Raw genomic sequence first — 22,462 nt, 5'->3', positions numbered from 1 at the left:
TTAACGAGACGTTTGATGTTTGGGGTACCTCGGGACTCACTCTTGGGCGCTCCAGTTTTGGATTGGCGCACTACTCATTTCGGAAATACTTCTTCTCAATATGTTTACGGATGAGGCGCGCCTGTGTCTTCCGTCTTCTGTCTGCACTACCCGCAAGCCTTTCTGGCCTGGTTGGTCGTTGGAGCGGATCTTTCTCAATCCATGAAGAGGGCTGGGATCATCAAAGTCTTGATGCCACCCACCGGGCACGAAACTATCCCTTACATCGGCCTTGGACGTCTCTTGGTGGATGATTGGAACAGATTCAGATCGTACATGAGGCTGAGATTGTGTGTCGAACCATATCTCAGCCTCACGAGTGCTGCTTCCCTGCTCTGGCTCTTTTCTCGACACGAAGGACTCAGAGATCGTTCTGGGCGTGATTGGAACACGCGGCGAAGCTGTTGGAACCAGCAGGTCTACCATCTGTTTGGTCTGCTTCCCTAACCACGACATTGAGGTGCGAACTATTTGATCTGTCGCAGGTTCGTTGTTTATCTTGCTAGATTGACCTGTGGTTTGCTCGGAATGCGCTCCCGGTGCTGGAGATCGATTACTGCGTTCCGGCAGCTGCTCCTTAGCCGAACCCTCGCGCTGCGCGCTCGATTGTGGGTGTGCATCTTCTGCTGGTGACACTGCTCGAAGGGACCTTTCCTTTCCAAGTGTTGTACTTTGCCACTCAACAGCAGAACTAGCGTTGCCCAGCTCTTCATTATGTGCCTCAAGCCCCTTCAGAGCCTTTGCAAGCGCATCCAACTGTTGCAATATGTTCTCCTCACCCGCTGGGTTTGCCGGGGGGATACTTTTCCTGGACACACGGTGAATCTCGGGTGGTGTTTGCTTAGACGATGGCTCTTCTGTAGTCTCTCTTTTTCTGGGGTTCACACTCGAACGTGAAGAGTCTTCCCTCGAGGAACTCTGGTTGTGTACAATGATCTCTATCGCAGGGGAAAACTTCACCTGATGTGTCGGACTCGCTTTTGCGCCGCTCACCGGCGTTGAGACCGCCTCAATCTTCGCTGGCAGAGCAGTGGTAGACTTGGGAAGAGTCGAACTTTCGCTTTTGCGGGATATCGCGTTCGGCAATACCTCACTCTGGGCTTTGTGTGTTGGTAGAGGTGGATGTTGCGCCACCGGTATCTCGGCTGGATCCGTCTTGGGGCTCTTCTTTTCGACCTTCCGGTGCTCGTCTTTCTTTTGACGATCTTTCTGTGACTCTGGAGGCTGCTTCTCCTGTTGTTTGGCTGAACCTTTTACAGTCTCCTGTCTCGTTTCTCTGTCTGCACCCAAAGGGTCCTGGGTTTGCGCCACTGGTATATCGGCTGGATCTTTTCTGGGGCTTCTCCTTCCCGCGTTCTCATGGTCATCTTTCTCTTTACGCTCCTTTTGTGGTTCTTGAGGCTGCTTCTCCAGTGATTTGGCTTGCGCTTTGGAAGCTGAAAGCCTTTCGGTGTCTCGTCTCGCTGCTCTGTCTGCACTCAAAAGGTCCTGGGTGTGTGCCACTGGTGTATCGACTGGGTCTATTCTGGGGCTCCTCCTTCCCGTCTTCTGGTGCTCATCTTTTTCTTTACGCTCCTTTTTCGGTTCTGGAGGCTGCTTCTCCAGTGGTTTGGCTTGCGCCTTGGGCCCAGAATTCTTTTCGGACTCCCGTCTCGCTGCTCTGTCTGTACCCGAAGGCTCCCGGGTTTCTTTCTTGTCTGGAGTCTTCTTGTCTTGCTGCTTATTCGTATCTTGCCCACGACTTTTCGGTCTTGTGTTTTCTCCTTCCGGACGCTTCATCGGTTCCTCCCCAATCTTTTTCCGGTCTGCATTCTTCTTCTGATCCTCATTACGGCGATCTTTCTTCTCCGCTTTCGATGCCTCCGGCTTCTCCAAGGTTTTTTCTTCTCTTGTCCTTGAGCTTTCCGCTGCTGGTTGCTTCGCTGTCTCCTTCCCTTTCCATCTCTTCTCTCTTGCTTCTTGCATTGGGGTTTGCTCGGCTTGATGTATGTCTTTGGCTTTTCTTTTGGCCACCGTTTCTCCATCTCGCGCTGCTTGCCTACCTGGCTCTTTCTGTTTCTTGTCTTCTTCCTTTGCTTTGCGCGCTCGTATGTCTTTCTCGTCTTGCTTTCGTTTCGTCTCCTCTTCCTCGCGCGCTCGTACCAAGTCAGCCTGCTCTTTTTGGTCCGCAACCTCTCTAAGACGCTTCTGTTCAGCTATTTGTTTCTTCTCTTCTTCTTTCGCTCTGCGCGCTCGTCTGTCCTTTTCCTTCTGCTTCCTTCTCGCCTCTTCTTCCTCGCGCGCTCGTATCAAGTCAGCCTGCTCTTTCTGGTCTGCAGACTCTTTCAAACGTTTCTGCTCATCTATTTGTGTCTTGAGCACTTCTCTCCGTCTTCTCTCTTCCGCTGCCGCGGCAGCTTGCTGTCTTACCTTGGCCCGTTCTTCTCGGTCTGCAGCTTCTTGTAAACGTTCTTGCTCAGCTATCTGTGACTTTAGGAGTTCTTCTCTTCGCTTTCTCTCTTTCTCTGCTGCCGCAGCAACCTCATGCAGACGCTTCTGCTCAGCCACTTGCGCCTTGAGCACCTCCTCTCTCCGTCTTTTCTCTTCCACTGCCGCGTCAGCCCGCCGACTTGCTTTCAAGTTTTGTCGGTCGATATTGATTTTACAGGTCCGAACCGCGTCCTCTGTGTCTTCTAGATACTGTTGGTATTCGGGCGATGATCTGGCTTGGCAGTTTTTCAAATGGAGGATCTCCATCACCTCGCTGAATTTCTCCAGGGCGTCGCCGTACTTCTTCAGAGCGCTCAACTCTCTGCCTAGGTTGTATCTTACATGTACGGATTCAATGTGGTCTTTTCCCAGACTCGCCTCCGCTCTTTGCAAGGTCGTCATGTTCAGATTTATTGCTTCCATAATGTCGCGGTCTGTACCAAGTTCGTACATGGCCGCTGCAAGATCCACCCGGTCCATACATCTTTGTTCCGCCGACTTCGATATGATGTTATCTTCGACAACTGCCCGGAACTTTTTGATCGCATTCTTGTAGTCTTTGCTCTCTAAGTACGCCCGCGCTAATTGTCTTTGAGCCTCCAGGTGGTTTTCCTTGGACGCCCGTGCCGGGGCGCTAATTTCGCGAGAAGAACCCCGGTCCCGTCTGTAGCGCTCGAGCGTACGTTGCTCGTTCTCCAGTCCACACACAATCGCCTTCTGGAAGTCTCCAGCCTTCATAAGGCTTGCGGCTAGGCGTTCACGTATCTCCAAAGTCTTTTGATCAAGATTCCCGTAGTGTTGTTCGGCCAAATCGGTCGCTCTCTCCCACGCTATGACGACACCTGGGAGAGAAGCCTTACCTATATTTTTGGCTATAGCCTCAAGGCTTTCAGCTTCAGAACGGAGTTCGTTGATTCGGGCATCGAGCGTCATCTCAGGAGGGGAGGACCTTCGCCACTCCTCAAATCCGTCCTCGCGCCGTACCGGTAAAGTGTTGGCAATCTGGCATACAAAAAATAGAGAAGAGGTCGGATCCCTCCTTCGGTCGTTCCGCGTCGTCGATGTGTAATCGATCTCGAAGTTCTGCGGGCCGCCTCCCGATGTCATCCGGGCTGCGGCGCAGTGGGGGCTGAAAGATAGCTCGCCTGCATACCCAACCTAGGCCAAGCGGATATGCAGAAGTTCAGCGTAACGCCGGGTGTACTGACCGTTTCGAACAACCCCCCGCCTCCATTTTCGGCGCAGCCGTGTTTCGATAGTAGCCAGCCTTCTCATTTCGGCGCATCTTTGCACCTTGAGCAGGCTGTGTAGTTTCGACCTTTGTCACGATGCGAACTAGACTTCCCACATGCCTGTCCTGAAGCTTGCGCCTCGAATACAGTCATGGTTGACAGCACCGCCACCGGATTGCTCAGATCAATCACCGTCGCACGTCGTTCGTATACCTGAAGCGTTCCCAGCCGCTGCTCGCCGCTGGACCCCCACTGCAGCGACCGTCGAAGAGACTGGTCCCGTAAGCCCTACTCTTGCGCGACCATCTAGCGAAGTTATTGGAGGAGCTTTTGTGGGAGCTTTTCTTGGTCTACTGATTCTAATATTCCTGACATGGTGCTGTTGCTGCGGCCGTGGTCGTGGTGGTAAGGGTAGTAATACAGGTAGTGATAAAAGCTCTTCTACAACAAGCCCACCGTCATCCCCAAGAGCCCCGCTACCAGTTCCACCACCTGCTGCTCAAACTAGACCACCATTCAGTACCCGTGGTCTAGGTCCAGCGGCAACGTTACCGGTCCGTCCAGCACCCGGCCTACCACCTAGCTCAGCACATCATCCAAACCATCCTCGGGTCCCTCTTCATTACCATCAGCCAGTGGCACCTCCAACGATCCCTCCAACAACTCACCAAGCTGCTCCGACACATCACCCAGCTGATCAGCAGCCTCATCATACTCTTTATGAACCATCCCGAGCCACAAGACAGACGCGTAGACCAGCAGCAGCTTTCAACACAACACATGGTGGGAACCATGCCTTGGTAGTGCCGAGAACTGGCGGGATACCACGACCTCCGAGACACGATCGAGTAGAGCTTGAGTCCTTGCCGAGTTCCCTCGATGATCATCAAGAAAGGGTAAGTGTCCCCCTCTCAAATTTTGAATGCGAATGCTAAGCCAACACAGCCTGTCCCGCCGCGCACGCAAGGTATGCCGAAGATTCTGTTCATGAAGATATGATCAGTGAGATATCAGTCTCGATACCTTGGCGCCCAACATGAGTTTACTGGGTGCACACTGCTCGATGCAGTGAGCCCATCAGGATTGGACTGTTGGCTGCATTACTCAGCCCCACTCGTCATGCATCCACACGCAACCCTGCATTACCATGCATGCTTCGACTCATGTCTAGTACCTCTGCAACTAGCGCCTCACTATATATATGGCGCCGGATTACCATCGCACACTCAGACCACCACAGCGTCACCACATCCCCAGAGCTTCACGACGTCTTGGAGTCATCACTACATCTTCTAAGCGCCACTACATCACAACAGTACTTCCTCTCCCTCACCACCGCAAAAAAAAAACATGGCTACCCCCAAACCTACATACTTCCTCACCCCACCACGCCCAAGTCCCCCCGATGGCCCCATCCGCCTCGGCGCCATCATCCCCTCCCCCTCCCAACCCGACGAACCCCTACACCTGCCCTCCCTCCCACCCCAAACCGACACAAGCACCTTCACCGAACACAACTGGAGCGGCACATACAGCAAATCCTCCTCATCCACCTTCGGCATCTGGACCTCCTTCCTCGAAGTCGTGCTAGGCGCGAGCCTCGACCTAAGCATCAGCAATGATAAATCCGTGTCCCAGAACTGGAAAGTCGAAAAAATGACGACGCAGACTTTTCGGCCCAGTCGCGCGTTTCTGGAAGACGTGGTGAGGCATGAAGACGTTAGAGATTACATCACGCAGCACCGATTCAGAGAGAAAATATACATCATAACGGGTGTTATGATAGCGTCGTCAACTACGCTTTCCAGGGAACGGCTCCAGGAAAAAGGTGTCTATGTGCATGCGGGTGTGGATGCGACAGCGTGGTCTGGCGTACCGATTTCGGTGGGACCGGAGGGGAATTGGAAGAGGAAGAGCGGGACGAGCGAGCAGAGTACGAGGGCGGAGGACTTTGTTTTTGCGTATAGGATAAGGGAGGTTAAAGTGAAGAGGAAGGGAGGGGTCAAGTCGGATAGGCTGTTTGATAAGGGTGCGTTGTTTGATACGCAGGTTAGGAGGAAGGTTGAGGACAAGGGTGAGGTGGTGGTGGATGGCTTGGGGGAGGAGCCGGATGTGGATGATGTGGAGTTGGAGAGTAGGGAGGTGAGGCAGAGGGTTGGGGATGACGGGGAAGAGGAGGATGTTGTTTGTGTTTTGCCGGAACCGTTGGACTGAGTACGTGGGGGTGTATGATACGTAAGCGCAAATAGAGGAAAGTGGAAACTGCTGACAGCACCCACGGTAATACTGGTAACTGTCTAGTATGGCCGAAGCCAAAAGGCGTCACTGCTACACGATCGTACATGAACCGCCACCTCCTTTCAGTCCTCTCCGAACGCGACTTCTGCTCCTTTCGTCATTGCAGAAGGTCGCTGGTATAAGCTCCCGAAATGCATGCAAGTCTCCCAAGCGGTGGTATCCTCAATGCCCCCAACCAGTGTTTTACGCCGTAGATAGATGGTCATGAAATGCAGCCTCCCCCAAACGCCTCGCGCTAAGTTTCCTTGACAAATTAGGAAAGAGATGAGTGTATGATGTAGAGAGCTTCACTTCATCAGCCTACGCAGAATGCCCGCCACGTGGCGCAACGGTCCGCAACGGTCCGCAATATTGTGAACGGCCTAAGTGGATGATGTGCTACCTCGTCTGGTCCCCGTTATTCTGCCCTGCGATCCCGAGATGGTATTAGCGGATGAACAATACTCATACATGAGTGGAAGATACAACAAGAACGCGCAACATGTAATTAAGGGGAAGAAGAGCCCAGGTAGGTAGGGTAGGAGGAAGTACCCTGTCCAGGATAGCTAGGCCGCGAAGCAGGCTGTGCTGGTCGATAGGATTGATACCCATGGCGTGGTGGAGGTGTAGATGGAGGCCGGGAGTAATCAGAACGCATGCTGGCAGACCCACTATGGTAGGTTGGTGGCAGTGGACGACTATGGGCAGAGTGACTGCCGAGGGGAGGTAAATGATACCGACGGGGCGGATCAGGAAGGCTATTGGGGGTAGTGTACGCTACCTTTTTCGTTGGTCTTACTGGCTCATCATCATCGCTCAAGGTCAGATCCACTACTTCGGATTTTCTCTTCTGGCCAGACCGAGGGGCTGTGGATGTCTCGCGAGATGGCAGTGGAGGGGTGCTGAGCGAAGTGGGTGTCGGCGCAGCTTCGGTCTTGATGGCCTGTATACGGTAATCTGGTATCTCGATGAGGTCATCATCACTATCGTCATGATGCCCATTGTGCCCGTTTTGTTTGGGCTTCTCATCCTTTTCGGTCGACCATTGTCCGCTTGGCTGGATGGTGACCTGGTCCGTGTTCTGGGCCTTGTTGAGGATTTCCTCAACATACTGGTCGACGGCCAAGCCTTCGTATGATATGGTCTTGCTGCATATTGGGCATGTCCATGTGGGAGCTTGCTCCTGGAGCTGCAGAAATGAGTCGGCGTCAAAGCATTGATTGTGTGTGCACACAGTCGACCTGCATGGGGTGACAATGCGCAGGGTAGAGATTGGGTCCTTGAGCGACATGACGCTGGAGCCAACTTCGATGTCGGGGTCATTGGCCTTTTTCATCACTGTTACAACATTAGTCATGTGAGAGACGTTAGCTGCCGAAGGCCACTACATACTCTCATTGAGCACAGACTGCCTCGTGATGACGTGGCGCTTCTTGATGCGCTGTGTGAGTTCGTCGACCGAGTACTTCCTGACCAAGTAGACGAAGAGGTTGTACTTCTGCATTGGGAGTTAGCTCAGAGTCACCTTTGGGGAGCTGATGGGATAAGAAACCTCCGACCGACTTGCCTTCTGGGTCAGGGCGTAGGTGATGAGGATGCTGTTGCGCTGGTTGGCGACCTTGGTGCGGACGAAGTCGGTAATGTCGGCGGGGCGCGTAGAGCCTGGCTTGTTCTTCAAACCCTTGTAGTTGGCCTTTACCTCGTCGTCGTTGACCTTGACCTCAATTTGAGATGGGAATGCGATATCGAGACGCGAGAAGGGCGCCAATGGCTGTTCGAGCGCAGAGAAGAGCAGCAGGCGCAAAGATGGGTCTGTCTTTAGGCGTCCGGACTGGCTTTCGTTGAGGGTGAGGTTACGCGATATGGTGGCACGGTGGGTCGGCGAAGCGTCCAGAGACATGTTACTCAGTATCAGCTCGCGAATCTCGAAGAAAGGGCTCTCCTTGAAGAAATAGGTCGGGCGTGGCGGCATGGGTGGCTGCTGGGGCTGTTGGTATGGCTGGTATGCGCCGTTGCTTTGGTAGCCGTTGGCCATGCTGTACCCGTTTGCGATGGGCGGAGGGGGCTGCGAGTACGAGGAGGCGACGGGACTGCTCGTGGCTGGTGGAGGCGCTTCGCCGTGGTGTTGCACGCGGTATTGCAGTCGCCGCAGCAGGTCGGTGTCGCTCCTAGCAACGGCATTGGCGATGACTGGGGAGGGTGAAGTTAGCAGGTGAGCGGCGACAGCAAGCCGTGTTGCTGGGGAGCGGAGATACCTACGGCCAATGACGCGCGCTTGCAGTGCGGCCTTGTTGCCCGTCTGCGAGGTGCCCTCCTCTTTGAGAATCTTTTTGAGGTCGTTGTTGATGAGTGTCTTGGAGCGCTCGGTGATGGTGGCAGCCATCTGCTGCATGCTCGTCGCCATGGTTTTGTGCCGTCGCGGTGGAGAGGCTGGCGGTGTTGGAGAGGGAGGTCAAGGGCTACCGGTTCAGTTTTGCTCGCGAAGGCATCTGGGGCGGGCTATCTCAGGCACTCTCTCGGGCGGGTGACGTAGGGCGAGGTGAAGGCAGCGAAGGGCGATATCCGGCTATCTGAGGTGCAGTCGAGTCGGACGGGCGTTGGTCGCAACTTCCCCAAGCCCCCGGCGGCAATGCAGAGCGAGCAGGACAGGCGGGCGGGACAGTCGCGGAGCAGCAAACAGGCGAGCAGAGGCCGCAATGCGACTTTTCTAGTATTCGGCCGTCGAGGTAGGCGGCGGCTCTCGCGGCGAGCGCATCTCCAGCTGGGATATACCGAAGTCAGCGTCACCTGCAACTAGGCGAAGAACGCGACCAGGGCACGGGCCGGCCTGGCTTGATACGCCAAACGCCTTGCCACCAAAATTCCTCGAACTTTTCCCCACCAGCCGCCGCCGACGTGACCAAGACACACGCCCAAACACCCATTCACCCACACATTCCCCGGCACTCTCTCTACACAATGGCCAAAGGCGCACGCGCAAGCAGCAAAAAGGCGAACCGCACCAAGCTGCGCGCCCGAGTTTTCGGCCCTGTCGAGCAGGCACGCGCCGAGCGCCTGCACGCCAAACTTCTCGAGACGATTGCCCAGCCCAAGCCCGAGAGGACTGAGATGGAAACCGAAGAAAGTGAGTCGCCCAGCCGTCTCCCACCATATGCACCTTCTAATCATGTCCCAGCCAACACCACCGACGATGCCGCCAAGGAGGACTTGCCCAAAGGTTCGTCTCTGCTTACTGTCCCCATGCCACGCTCCCTATCCGATCCCTCTGCAAGCCCACTCGACCTCGCAGAAGAGGACTGCGAACTCGGGAATCTGTGTTTCCACCTAGGTCTGTGTTCAGACATCCTGGGCTTCACCGATGACGGCCATCTCAAATTCGCCTTTGACCCGCTTCCTCCGCACTGGTAGAGTGAGAATCAAGGGCTAACTTTGACTTGCTAGATATGGACGTCGACGGCACCGCCACCTCTGCGAAGAGCTCGAGCTCGCGCAAGACCAAGGACAAGAGCCAGACCCGGAAACAACTGCGACGCAAGCCCCAGAACAAGGTCTCCTTCCCTACTTCCCGAGGCAAGGGCGCACTGAAGCCCAATGGTGGACGTCCCAGCGGCCCCGGCCGTATCGGCAAACGACGAGCATGATTTCCATCCACGTATACTGGCGTTGTTCGATTGCATTTCCCGGCGTTTAAAATGATTGCTCTACAGCACAGAGCTACGGTTTTGGAGGATACCATGTCCATGAGGACTTGCTTGAACAGATTCGAGAATGTATGTTTGCACATGTAGCAATCTGTTGACTGAGATTGCAGTCAGTCTAATTTCAACTGCAGTGATTCAGCTGTTAATATTCTTCCTTGATTGTGCTTGCCGTGCTGAACATATTTGTACTTTGCACCTTCCTTACGTGATGCGCTAGGCCTGATATAGTGTAATTTCTCACCTGGGCAAGGAGATATCTCATCCGTCGCGCCTGCCTCTCTGTTCTTCTGTCGCTGCAGTGAACCCCACCCCACTTTCCACCTCATCTCCACTATGGCCAATTCCACTTTCCGCTTCCTCGATCTTCCGAAAGAATTGCGCCTTATCATCTACGAATACATCCCCATTACAACACGCCATCACGTTTGGGAAGACGCGGCAAGACATACTTCTCGGGGCGAGTTCCTGTCTGGAAATACCATTACACTAGTGGTCAAATCGATATCGACCGGGATACTTCTCGTTTCTTGTTCGATCCACGACGAGTGCAAGCCTATTCTCGACCGCAAGCTCAAAGCTCTCCAAGTTGAGCCACTACGTCTCATCGTCGACAAGCAGAGTCTATTGACCCTGACGAGACACAAGAACGGGGCGGATCCTGCCGTGAACAGCCTTTTTTGGTGTCTGAAGGACTTCATGAGATTCAAGACTGGACAGAGCCACTCACAGTGCTGGGATGAGGGCACCGTTCAATTATCGGGTGTCATGTTCAACTTCAATGGGCCAGAATACGCGCGCCTCATCGCATTCCTAAATTTGATAACGGAATTTCGTTTGAAGCGTTTGCCTCGCTCCAGCGTTATAGCTGTACGACACATAGGCTTCTATAGCGAGAGATTGCAAGTGAGCAACGACTTTGTCGACCCTGCGCGGCGTCCAATGTTCGGGTTTCCACCGCCTACTTGGACATACTATCCTCTGAAGCAGGATATGCAGCAAGACGAGTACAGCGTGAGGGACAACTTTACGGAACTGATTCGCTTATGCGGCAATGACCCCCACTTGAACTTTATCAAGTTCGTTGAGCCTGGAACGCCGGAAGAATGGGCTAGAGATTGGGAGGAGGGCGAATGGGCGACCTCAACCTAGGTACTGTGAACGATATAGTGGCAACCCCGAGAAGGATACCCTGGCTACACTATGAGGCACAGAAAGCGGCGCTATGCATTTCCAATGAGCGGGATAGCAGAAGAGAAGGGTACAAATGTGACTTGCAACATCCCTACCGTGCTTTGCAACATAGCATGTCTGGATTTTCCTTGCCTCTATATATCTACAGACAGACCAGGGTCGAAATCCACGTCTCCTAGCCCGCCAAGCAGTCCCCCGAAAAGACCTTCGTTGATGCTTTGCAGTGTCCAGTCATCAAGCGCCCCCGCATCGTTCGACGAATCAAGGAACGACCACCGATTGTCCCACTCCGTGAGTGATGACTGTGTCTGGTCAGGTACCTGAGTAGACAGCATCTCCTCAGCCAACGGGATATCGGAGGCTAGCCTGCGCTGTAGGCTGATGGTGCCAAAATGCGGCAAGTGAAGCTGCAAGACCGCCTTCTCAGCGTCCATGAACTGGCCATCAAATTCCGTCGCCAGCCCATCGTCTGTCTCACTAGCCGAAGTGTTGTAGCCGGTCCCATTTGCCGATGCCGCTTCGGCGTCGAGAAGATACTGTATGATACTCGATAGCTTCGTGGCGAGAGCATCGTCGCTCCTCTCCCCCAATACCTTGACCGTTCGCTCCATCAAAGCGCGATCGCTCGGACGGCTATGATCGAAAAGTGCTTTGTGCCGAATCATCGATTGGTTCTGCGAATCGATATGGGCCAAACACAGCACCATGAGGGCGACGAAAGCCAGACAGTCGACTCCTCTGCAATAATACGGACCGCGTTTCCACTTGCGAAACGCGATATATCGACTCATGATTTCGCGGGCAGCATGCACAGCTGTCGCTTTACTTTCTTCACACCTATCGTCGCCCGACGAGCGAAGAACATACGGCAGATGCAGGCGTATAACGAGGTAGAAGTGCGACAGCTGATACATATTCCTTACAACCTCATGCATCGGATCCGATTCGCCCCCGTCCTTGTTGTCAAAGTCTCGAATAAGCCACCAGTCCGACGGCATCAGCTCCGTCACCTCCCTAAACATGTCATCAATTTCCCGGACCCTTTTCTCCGTGATATCGCGCGGCTCTCCTACTTTACGCGCCAAGATACGATCTCCAATGACGCATTGCAGCCTCGCGATGCGGTCCAGCGGATGGCATTTTGCTATAACTTCAGCGCTCAGCCCGACCGTCTGCAGCGAAGACTGCGGCAGCCCCAGTGTCAACGAGAGGTAGCGATCCATCTCCACAATACGACAGCACAGCTGGTCTGGATCGAGGCTCTCGCGCGTCTTGGGATCCACCACCTTGATAGAAGCTCGCTTAGCATTACCACGATGCAGACCCAACATCTGCGCTACGGCAACGGCGCGGCGCACAGTCAGCCACGCGCGGTGCAGGTTCCCAGCGTAATTCTGGGTAATGGCTTCGATCATGATGCATTCGACGCCCTCGACAGAGGCGGTTAGCTCGTCATTGGAGGTCACCAGTCGCGTTGCTGTATCCATGGCATGAGCCATGACTTTACTGAGATGCTCGCGCTGGCTTCTGGGTATACAGTCATCGGATAGTGCGCCCTGCACTATATTGCTGAGTAGAAGGAGTTTCCGCGCTATCAGTACTGGATGCGATCCTGGTGGTGGTAGCTGCAATATCTTTCCTGGGCTATCTGGAACCTGGTTCATCAGGTTTGCAGAGGATGTCGTTAATTTCATGTGCATGTGCGTGGAGATGCTGACAGGGAGCTTGCAGATGTAGTCGAGATCTTGGGCTGTAGGCCATGCTGCGACGAGGTCTCGCGATATGCCAGTGTATATATCGACAAGTGCTGTTTCTGGTCGTTGCGAGAGATCTGTGAGTGTTGATGTGGTTTCTGTGGAGGTGGATGATGTGATGTTGATGTTTCTTGTGTGATCCTTGTGAGTGTCAGAGATGAATGTAGGATAGACCCCAGCGCGCTACACATACTATTACGCTCCTCGGTCTCTCCAATTCTGCATCTCCCGGATACTCGTCAGCAATGTCGTGGCGCCTGTCTGTCGACGATCCAATCAGTCGCTCAAGCAACGTCTCCACCCGACCCAAACGCGTCTCTAATCCAGCATCTCCTCTCTTGTTCTCATTCGGTTCATCCGCAAACTCCTGACTAACACAGTCTGTCTTGCGTCGCACGCAGTTACTACATTTGGACTTGGTAGGTGATGCCCAGATACATCGGACTTTCCGTTTCTTACACTCCCAGCAACTTTGAGTACCTTTACGTACTTTACGCCGCTTTGCCGCTCTTTCATCTTCATGGGAGTTAGTCTCAGGTGACGGGGAGGGGGACGCGTGCATATTCGATTGTGTGTTGATGGAGGTTGGGGAGGGAAGTGACAAGAGTGGCTGGTGCAGTAGGGCAGTGGTGTTCGGCCGAAACCTCGGACGAAAGCTCCGGACGGGTTACACAGCAAAGAGAGTACATTGTTCGCTATTAGAAACTTACTACTGCTGCAGTTAGTCTACGCCATCGCATTACCCCGAAGACCGGCTGCGCAAAATGGTTCATTCGACTGTCTTATCACGGCTTCCCCTCCCATGCCTTGCGCAAAAACGTCCTCACATCCGTGAACTCATAATCGGGCAACAATCGGTTCCATTCATCTCCCACATCGAAGGCACCTGCCCCAAAAGCCTTAGTGAAGCCAATCAGTACCATTTTTGCCATCTCCCCAGCCATCGCCGGTGGGACGGCATTATGTTCAAATTCCGGTAACCAGGAGGCAGTCCAGTTCCCGTTTTTCAAGTCCTCGTTGGAGAGTCTTTCGATGGCAAAGGGTCCACCTGTGATATCTTATTAGTAAACAAGCAGACAGCGGCACGGCTCATCTGAGCTGGAAGAAGGCGAAGGACTGACCTCTTATTTCTTCGCCAAGAGCAATGAGCTCCTTGATGGAGATGCGCGAGCCTCGAATGCCGCCCACGACCGGCCATTCGCCCTCGTAATCGATTGCCCGCGCGACAACGCCGGCGAGATCTTGTACCGTGGTCAAGACGATGGTATCGTCATCCCCGCCTTCTCGCATGATGGCCCTACGATTCTCGAAATCGTACATCACCCGGAGCGGCGTGAGATGTTTGGCTGACTTGTATGGAACGGTCAAGTAGTTGGAAAAGAGACCAGGCTGGAAGAGAGTGTACTCGATGACTTTTCTGTCTTTGTTGATCTTGGCTAGGTATTCGCGTATCGTGTCCTTGAACGAATACCACGGCGTGTGCTCTAAGGTGGATCTAGATTATGGTTAGCAAGCGCAGAAGAGTGGGCGATTGCAATGACTTACGAGACCCATTCGCTGGGTACGAAACGCTTTACACCAGCCCTGATTGAGGCATCGATGAGATTCTTCTGGAAGGTAACCCCTTGTTGCAGGTCCAGTGGCGCGATGAAAGATAGTACTACGTCTACGCCTTTTAGATGACTAGTCAGTTCAGCCACGTCTTCGTAGTTGGCTTTCACTAGTTTGACGGGCGAGTCGGTAGTCTCAGCGGGGACATCCTGGAAGATGTGTCAGAATCAAGTAAGGTGAGAGACACGTGGTAATGACCTTGCGTGTGAAAATCACAATCTCGTGCTTCTTCGTGGCGAGAAGAGCATCGATGCACTCTTGCCCTACGTCTGGAAAGATGTTAGTTCATCCCGTCGGTATGATCCGCGGGAAACCTACTTCCAGCACCGCCTGCAATTGCGAGTTTGACCATATTGGGTAATGGGGCTGTGTTCGGTGGAATGGATAGAGACAAGGGATTGGTGTTAATTTGATTGAAAGGACTCGTGTTGCTGAGTGCTTGTGATGATGTATCTACCGCGCATGTTGTTTCTCTTATACGAGAGGGAGGGCCGAGTTTTCGGCCGAATGGTGTAGTGTCTCGCTGGTGCGTAGTTGGTCCCCCGAAAACTCGGTGTAATGATTGCAAGACAAACTAGCGAGTGTATGCTTCTCGTCAGTAATCAATATACTCTTAACGGGGGATAGTCGCTTCGTTTTCAGGTCCGATGTTGATCAACATCCTCCGTATCCTAGCAAACTCCCGCAACTGGAGAGTGGAATGTCTCTCTTGGACTCGGGGTTGCAGCACAGTTGCTCCGATCGAACGTTCATGGTCTCGCAATTCACTCCGAGGTCCGCTCGAGAAGCTGCGCAACAATGGCGCTGCCAGAACCCGCTGTGAGTGCTTTGTACAGCAGCAATACCATCACGAACACGCGAATGTTCCAACGTTAAGCCGTATGCAACGCTTGGGAAGAAAGCCATGGTGTACTGAGCATGTTGAGACCCTTTGATAGCTTTAACAAGCACTTTGAAGCACCTGCACGACTGATGGCTGGCTTCCAGTCGCGCAATTTCGTTCAAACACCAATCGCCATGTCATTTCCTTGGGCCTGTATTGCTTCGAGTAGCAAATGGACTGTAAAATCGTTCCAACGTGATGCGAATTCATATCCAACGGTGGATGTAATCGATTGGTACCGGAACTTGTATCACATACCCAGAATTGGAGCGAAGTACAGCGTGCGTCGTAAGACTGTGAGTAGTATTTTGCCCACTTGCTCCTTCAACCGATGTTTGCGTGCGCACAATCCACTTACATAGTCAAAAAAAATCGAAAATTCATCTTCAGCAATCAACGCCGGCGGCATCATACAGCCACCCCGCGACGGCGACGAGCGCAAAAAGATGGACTTGCAGGGAATCGAACCCTGGACCACTCCCATGCTAAGGGAGTATTATACCACTAAACCACAAGCCCGGTTGTTGAGTTGCTGCTCAAATTTGAAGCGAATTGGTGATTCGCTGATTGATGGAGGTTTGCCAAACGGGTATCTTTATAACTCGCATCCGTGAAGGTGACGTGTAAGAACGGCGGCGCCAACGGACTTGCTGGGCTATGTGGGACGAATAGGGGCATCTCTCCCATGCTACGGCATGTCCCGGTAGCGAGAACGTCGACGATGCGTTTGCCGCTGTCAAAGAGAACGACAGATACGATACCACAATCTTAGAGTTATCATGAGCCAAAGTGTTGCTCGTTGGGTACATCGCCATGGCCAATGGTGTCCGAGTACGAAGTCCTTCGTGCGGTCGAGCTGATGCCGGTTCGCCGAACTTTCGGGCGAGTGGAACCCACTGCGCTTGGCTATTTTCAGCTGGCAACGATGCATCCCACCGCTCGCATGTCGCAATGTTTCGATAAAGTCTCCGTGTTTGTAAGTAACGGCGGTCGTTCTTGCTGAGAGATCGCGCTGTATCCAGCAGGTGCGCATAGCTGTTTGCGACAAAGGTCGACTTTCCTTCGATATCGTATACAGCTGGCGTATCCTGGAGAGACTGATTGCGCGATACAACGCGCCTTGTAGTAGTCGCGTGCGACGAGCGATCGCGATCCCGATGGAGAGTAGTCGCGTGGGGGATGCAGGTGGTTGGTGGACGGCGGGGAGCTAGGTGGATTGGCGTCGGTAGCTGGCTAGCACCTGCCAAGCTCCAACCTTTGAGACTCATTTTCACCACTCACACTTCACCGCCGATGTATAGACAGCGTGTTTTATGTCAAAAGTCAGATGTAGCCATTTATGGGTGCTGTCTGTATGTTCAGACGTCAAATCAACTCTGGTAGCCCATCTTGTTTTCTCTATCTATCGCATTGTCCAATTTCATATTTATTCCACACCCATTCTTTCATCATCGATTTAATCCAACTCCCCATCTGAATCTTCGCTAGACTCGTCACTCGACAGCTCCTTTTCTTCAAACACTCCGTCAAAGGTCTTGAGGCTCCATCTTGACTCCATCTCTTCCGGTTCCAGTTCTTCGCTAACCTCGAAACGCGCATCCTTGAAATCCTGAACAATGTCTTCCACATCCGCGTCAACCTCTTCTGAGCATTCAATGGTCACCGCGAACTTGGGACGATACATGCCGGAGTCGGACGCGTCCCAGCGGGGATTGATGATGTCTTGTATGGCAGAGGGGAGCAGTTCCACCAATGCCTCGCAAGCGGCATCGTTCCCAATCCAGACACCGACCTCGATTCGCTCGTTCGTCTTGAGATATAGATTTGCGAGGCGCATCCACATCTGATACATAACCGCGTCCATCCGAACTTGCTCGACTAGGTTTCTGCGGGTGAATATGGTATCGAAATCCTCACGCTCCTCATCGGCCAGTCCCATGTTGGGTGGGACATAGCCTTTTCGCGCGTTTCGAATATCGGCAAGGACTTCAGGGACGAAGTGGAAGTAATCGCAGTCTGCGATCAGCTGAGCCGGGCCACACTTCTGGGTTTCCTCGTCGATGACCTTTTCAGCTTCGTTTCGGATTGCCTTTGACACAGCGACTATAGCGCGTTCGATATAGGAGAATCTGACGACAACCACCGGCGTTCTGATGTTGTCTCGTCGTGCTATTGCGTACTTCGTGGTACAGTGGAGGTTTTTGTACACGTCAGTGCGCAGCTCGGCTGGTAGTCTTTCGAACGGAAACGGAGTGTTCGCCATGTCCTAGATACTGTCAGCAATCTTTCCAATGGCGTACGTATACTGAAGGTGAAGTGAGGCAGGATTCGGTGTGCAGTAGAAGGGCGTGGGTTGCGCACTTAGATCATCGAAGCCTCCGCGGTCCTTGATGAGTCTTGCAAAGAAGAACGAAAACCAATGAATACTTACGCGCTAGGTAGACTTGATAGAGCGGTGTGTAAGTCTGGTAAGTGCACTTGCAGTCGAATGTTCTGTGTATTAGAGACCCAATCTGGTCCCGGATGGTAGGCTTATTTATATACTCAAGCGGGGTATCGCCACGAAAGTAGGCCGACGCATTGACCCCGCCATTTGGTAGGCAGTCAAGGTATAGTTGTCTTATTCATTACTGCAGCCCTTGGTGTTCATATATCTGTCGTGGGTTTGCTCTCCGGCGCATCGGCCGGGTCACGAGAGCGCGAGACTCCACATGATCTCGTCATCGCAAACTTTCGAGATACCGCGCGCTACACTTCCGTTCGAAAGCAAACACCGATAACCCTTTACAGTATCAGACTGGCCAGTAAGCTCCCGAAATCAGTCTCCTGTACAATGAAGGAGCAGCGCAACACTGGACAGCCATGAAAAGTGGATTTAGCCTTTCGACTCATATGCCCAGATCTGGAACAAACACCCAACAATATCCTGGACTCTAGTAACAGTTCGTATGCTACCTCGTTTTGTCATCTTGTTTGTTCGAGTCATTTGTTATTCATGTCAACGTTCTCCCAAGCGGACGAGAAACACTTGTCTCGCACTCTTGATGGCGATGGCAAATTGAGCGCTAGTAATTATCGAAGACGTTACAGAAAGGAGATCAGCCTAGTTCAGGAGTACCATCAGACTCTTTATCGCTTGCGTTGTTCTTCGATCTAGATCAAAATCACCGCTATCGGTAGGAGATTGTCAATGAACGAAATAAGAACTACTGCTGATCTTCAGCCCACTCAATAGTGACAGCCTGGGAGTGTGGCAAGAAAGCTAAATAAAGGCAACCGACACCCGAGATGGATAACTCATGATGAAACTCTTGAACAAAAGGAACGATAACGCTGGCTCGATCACCTAAGTATTTCTGAAGGACGCTCGCAACCGTCGCAGTCCGACGGCGTAAAGTGTCGTCGAATGATGCCCGACGTTTACAAATTATATTAGCTCGCTCCCTGATCGACTTTGCCGTCCCCGTACCAGGTATCTGGATTACCCCAGAACACGTGGAGGGAGCCCTGGAGACCTCAAAACTCGGCTCGGTCTCGATCGGCAAAGCCCTAACCAAAAGCAAAGTGACGTCACACAGCGCAGGAACGTCCAACCTGCCTGATTAGCCTTGCTTTCCCCATGAAATCCACCCAAGCGCCCATCTGCAGGGGCTATCCGTGTCACTGTACCTAACTACCCTTGATCCGGCTAACGCGACGCTACGGAAGGGTGGTGTTGACACACCTGCAAATCTGCCGAGGCCAACGCTCGACTTCTTTACGCCCCACAACGCGAACACGAGACCGCTGATGAACGCTAGGGGCCAACGACCATGACGATCCGGATACCTTTCCACGGAGGAGGTCCTGTAGGCGCGTGACTCTAGACTATCTTGTTGACCGCAACAGAGGTCTGACTGGTGAAGATGACTCCTAGGCAAGTTACTCGAAACTAAAATCGTCAACCAAAGCGCGTTTGAGACTTGAGCTGATTCGAGGTAGTTGGAAGCATTCTTCCCCAGCTATGCCGTGGAAACTAACAATATGTGGCTGAAGTCAAGAACGAACGTTTCCGGACGATGCTGCAGGAAGCTTGCATATCCGGCTGACGGACGGCTTGCAGCAACCGTTAAGCTGCGAATAAGGCAACCTTCCCACAGACATGGCTTGCTGAACTATGTGTTCTCCACCGTCAATACGAGACCTTTTCAGGATCCTAACGCCACAACGGCCCGCCGCGGAAGGACAGTGCCGGCGACCGAATACGATGGCTTATGGTAAGCATATGGGGTCGGTGGTCAGCAAGGCATACGTAACCCAGATGCGAGGCTGAGAAGAGATGATAAGTTTGGCACGTCATCACATCGCGTTAACAACATGGTCACGCCTCCAGTATGCATCTGTCCCCAGACTTCTACCTGAATGAAGAGTAGTCGGAGGAGTCTGAACTAGCGGGGTGTGTTGACAGTTCGAGTAAGGATCCGCGCGCCGGGCCGCTTTGCAGGTCAGGGTGAAGGGCCAACTGCTCGAAAGCCTCCGGTTCTTGGACTTATTTATTTCCGCCTCTTCTTCTGAGACCGCCTCAGTTCGGCTAAGCCCTTGTAATTTCCACGCCTCCTGCTATCAGCGAATGAGAGTTATATCTCAGTCTCTGGCCTTCGCACTTGGGATTAGCCGAGACCATTTATTACACCTCCTTCTTCATATGGCCTAAAGTAGGTCGCTGACTGTTCAGATACTAAAATATATTCTAGCCCCTCCTACTCTCCCCGGATCTTAGAAGCTGCCATGGTGTCAGGCGACGAGGCAAACCCCCAGCCAGCGAGCCGTTTCGATCCACTTTGCAGAGAACCCGTGGCCGCCTGATCATACTAACAGTGTACTATGCATCAACTTCACTACTACTATGACTAGTCTACACAAACGCGGACGGACGATGTGACTTCATTACATGTTCTCGTACGACATCGTGAACGCTACCCCTGGTATACTAGAGTGGCTTACAGGTTATTCGAAAGATCTTCGGACAGAAGACTACATTTGGGGGCTAGCGACTCCATCAACTTGAACGCGGGACCGGTGAAGTATCTCGGATTGGGTGACTGGGCTGCGCCTCTGTCGTCAGCTAGGGGCCCCTTTCGCAATTTGCCTCTTGGAGACTCACGATGTAGTGAACTACGTGCCGTCTAGTACGATCAGCTGAAGGCCCGTGAATAAGTTAAATAGTCCTCTGGTCGCACAGTGTAACAGTCAAGCAACTGGACATTCATTCCAGCAGCTCCATTCCAGGCACCCTTTTTCGTTTCAGGCTGGGAAAAGCAACTTCGTTACTGCAACCAATCATTGCATCCTCCTCACAATGAAGAGTTCGTCTCTTTTGGCTTGCTTGTTCGCGGCCGGCGCACAGGCATGGATGCCCGCGGACCGCGATCTTGCTGCCTTCAACCGCACCACCGGCGACCTGAGCAAACGTGCCCCTAATCTTCCTAGTCCGAAGATTCGAGGAGTCAACCTCGGTGGATGGCTACTCTCGGAGCCATGGTTGATGAATCAAGAGTGGTCAGAGATGGGCTGCGGTGACTCCTGCTCCGAGTTTGACTGTGTCAGCAAGCTTGGACAGTCTCAAGCGAATGATGCATTCGACGCTCATTACGCTCGCTGGATCACACCAAGCATGATTCAATCCATGCACGATGCTGGTTTGAACACCATTCGCATTCCGATTGGATATTGGAGTCTTCACAGCCTAGTGGATAGCAGCGAGCACTTCCCCGAGATGAATCTGAAGTATCTTGACGATATTATCGACAAGGCTGCAGGACTGGGCATGTTCGTCGTTATTGACCTCCACGGCGCTCCCGGGTCGCAAAAGGTCGGCGATGCATTTACTGGACAGGTAAGCCTTCAACACTCCAATATTCCTCGACTCGACTCTAACATCCACCACAGTGTCTCCCTGAAGCGTATCTTCCAGGATTCTTTTCACAAGCCAACTATGACCGCGCAGCCAAATGGCTTGAATGGATGACCAAGCGTATTCACAACACTCCTTCATACAAGGCCGCAGTCGGTATCATTGAAGTCGTGAACGAGCCGCAAACATCGCGTGATAAGGGCGGTATGCCCCAAGCCGAGAAAGACACTCTTACTCAAAAGTACTACCCACAAGCCCTCAGAGCTGTCCGAGACGCCGAGGACTCTCTTAAAATTGCGGACGACCAGCGTCTCCACGTCCAATTCATGGACTCCCTATGGGGCGCCGGCAACCCAAAGTCCAACCTCCCATCAGACTCCAAGGTCATCTTTGACGATCACAACTACGTCGGCGGAGCTGTAACGGCGATCAACGCCGACGCCAAGCAGGGCGATTACATGTACTACACATGCCACACTGACAACCGCCTGACCGACGGCGACACCCCCAAGATCGTCCAAGAATGGAGTCTCACCGTCAACAACGAGTACAGCACCGAGTTTGACTGGAAGCTCGATTCCACTACACAATTCTACAAGGATTGGTTCATTGCCCAGCAGCGACTGTATGAGAAGACTGAGGGCTGGATCTTCTGGACGTGGAGGACACAGCTCAACGATCCACGATGGGACTACAGCTACCTGATCTACAAGAACTGGGTACCCACCTCCAAAGCAGGACTGGATGCTAGTGTCAACAAGGACGTCTGCGCGACGTGGAACCATAGGAGAAGGAGGACACGGGGCAGGCAGTAGGAGTGTCGTGGTGTCTACTCATGCTCGCGGCGCCGCGCATGAAGGGGTTTAGTAAATATTCTGTTGTCTTCTAGTGCTTGTTAGCCACACAGGCTACCGTTAGCAGGGATCCTTTCCGTGTAACGAAATCTTACATTTGTATCATACTTTACACAACAGTCCCGTCCTGTCTCCTATCATGATGCATTGCGCTTCTCGGCTGCATTTGCTAAAAGTGTCCACGCGAGCACAACTGCAGTGATCTTTCCCCTATCCTAACATATCGCCACAGCACGAAAGGTAAAGACTCTGTGCCAAGGTGATCGCGACTCCTGAAACCCAATGAACGAGCGGTGAGAGTCCATCGTGTGATCCATCATCGTGCGACGACCGGTCACGATCGACACACGATTTTATATCAGAGATCGAGTTCCTTCTTGTAGATCAGTGTGGTCAGGCGACTGAGGAGGTCGACGAGCCATTTTGATCGGGTTGCGTTAGCCGCGGCGGTCGAGTGCCGATGTTGACCGTTTTCAGAGGTCAGATGGTTATGTCAGCTAGTGTAACAGGAGAGAAACTACAGAGTACATGTAGGACAGACATCGGGAACAGGCGATG

At 52.8% G+C, this 22,462-nt stretch overlaps 6 protein-coding genes and 1 non-coding gene across 7 annotated transcripts; 2 read left to right on the top strand and 5 right to left on the bottom strand.

Moving 5' to 3' along the window:
* Positions 1-36: 36 nt before the first annotated feature.
* On the bottom strand, positions 37-3,441 carry J4E87_005534 (uncharacterized protein; the record flags this gene model as incomplete). Its single annotated transcript, XM_049377146.1, has 1 exon — positions 37-3,441. The coding sequence occupies one exon, from the start codon at positions 3,439-3,441 to the stop codon at positions 37-39; it is 3,405 nt and encodes a 1,134-aa protein (XP_049233371.1).
* A 3,274-nt stretch (positions 3,442-6,715) lies between these two features.
* On the bottom strand, positions 6,716-8,421 carry J4E87_005533 (uncharacterized protein; the record flags this gene model as incomplete). Its single annotated transcript, XM_049377145.1, has 5 exons — positions 6,716-6,730; positions 6,817-7,355; positions 7,410-7,515; positions 7,570-8,207; positions 8,277-8,421. The coding sequence occupies 5 exons, from the start codon at positions 8,419-8,421 to the stop codon at positions 6,716-6,718; spliced, it is 1,443 nt and encodes a 480-aa protein (XP_049233370.1).
* A 554-nt stretch (positions 8,422-8,975) lies between these two features.
* J4E87_005532 (uncharacterized protein) lies at positions 8,976-9,658 on the top strand (the record flags this gene model as incomplete). Its single annotated transcript, XM_049377144.1, has 3 exons — positions 8,976-9,141; positions 9,193-9,345; positions 9,459-9,658. 3 exons carry the CDS (start codon positions 8,976-8,978, stop codon positions 9,656-9,658), a joined length of 519 nt encoding a protein of 172 aa, XP_049233369.1.
* Positions 9,659-11,043: 1,385 nt separating this feature from the next.
* Positions 11,044-12,408, bottom strand: J4E87_005531 (uncharacterized protein; the record flags this gene model as incomplete). Its single annotated transcript, XM_049377143.1, has 1 exon — positions 11,044-12,408. The coding sequence occupies one exon, from the start codon at positions 12,406-12,408 to the stop codon at positions 11,044-11,046; it is 1,365 nt and encodes a 454-aa protein (XP_049233368.1).
* A 3,196-nt stretch (positions 12,409-15,604) lies between these two features.
* Positions 15,605-15,676, bottom strand: J4E87_005530. The gene has a single exon. It is a non-coding gene; the product is annotated as a tRNA-Ala (tRNA).
* A 937-nt stretch (positions 15,677-16,613) lies between these two features.
* Positions 16,614-17,420, bottom strand: J4E87_005529 (uncharacterized protein; the record flags this gene model as incomplete). Its single annotated transcript, XM_049377142.1, has 1 exon — positions 16,614-17,420. The coding sequence occupies one exon, from the start codon at positions 17,418-17,420 to the stop codon at positions 16,614-16,616; it is 807 nt and encodes a 268-aa protein (XP_049233367.1).
* Positions 17,421-20,495: 3,075 nt separating this feature from the next.
* On the top strand, positions 20,496-21,865 carry J4E87_005528 (uncharacterized protein; the record flags this gene model as incomplete). The annotated part of the gene is made up of 2 exons (XM_049377141.1): positions 20,496-21,032; positions 21,086-21,865. The coding sequence occupies 2 exons, from the start codon at positions 20,496-20,498 to the stop codon at positions 21,863-21,865; spliced, it is 1,317 nt and encodes a 438-aa protein (XP_049233366.1).
* Between the last annotated feature and the right edge of the window lie 597 nt (positions 21,866-22,462).

This window comes from Alternaria ethzedia (genome assembly GCF_023757985.1).
Source record: "Alternaria ethzedia strain BMP 0044 chromosome Unknown scaffold_11, whole genome shotgun sequence".
Classification (NCBI taxonomy): Eukaryota; Fungi; Ascomycota; class Dothideomycetes; order Pleosporales; family Pleosporaceae; genus Alternaria; species Alternaria ethzedia.
This window is presented reverse-complemented; position numbering and strand designations above follow the sequence as displayed.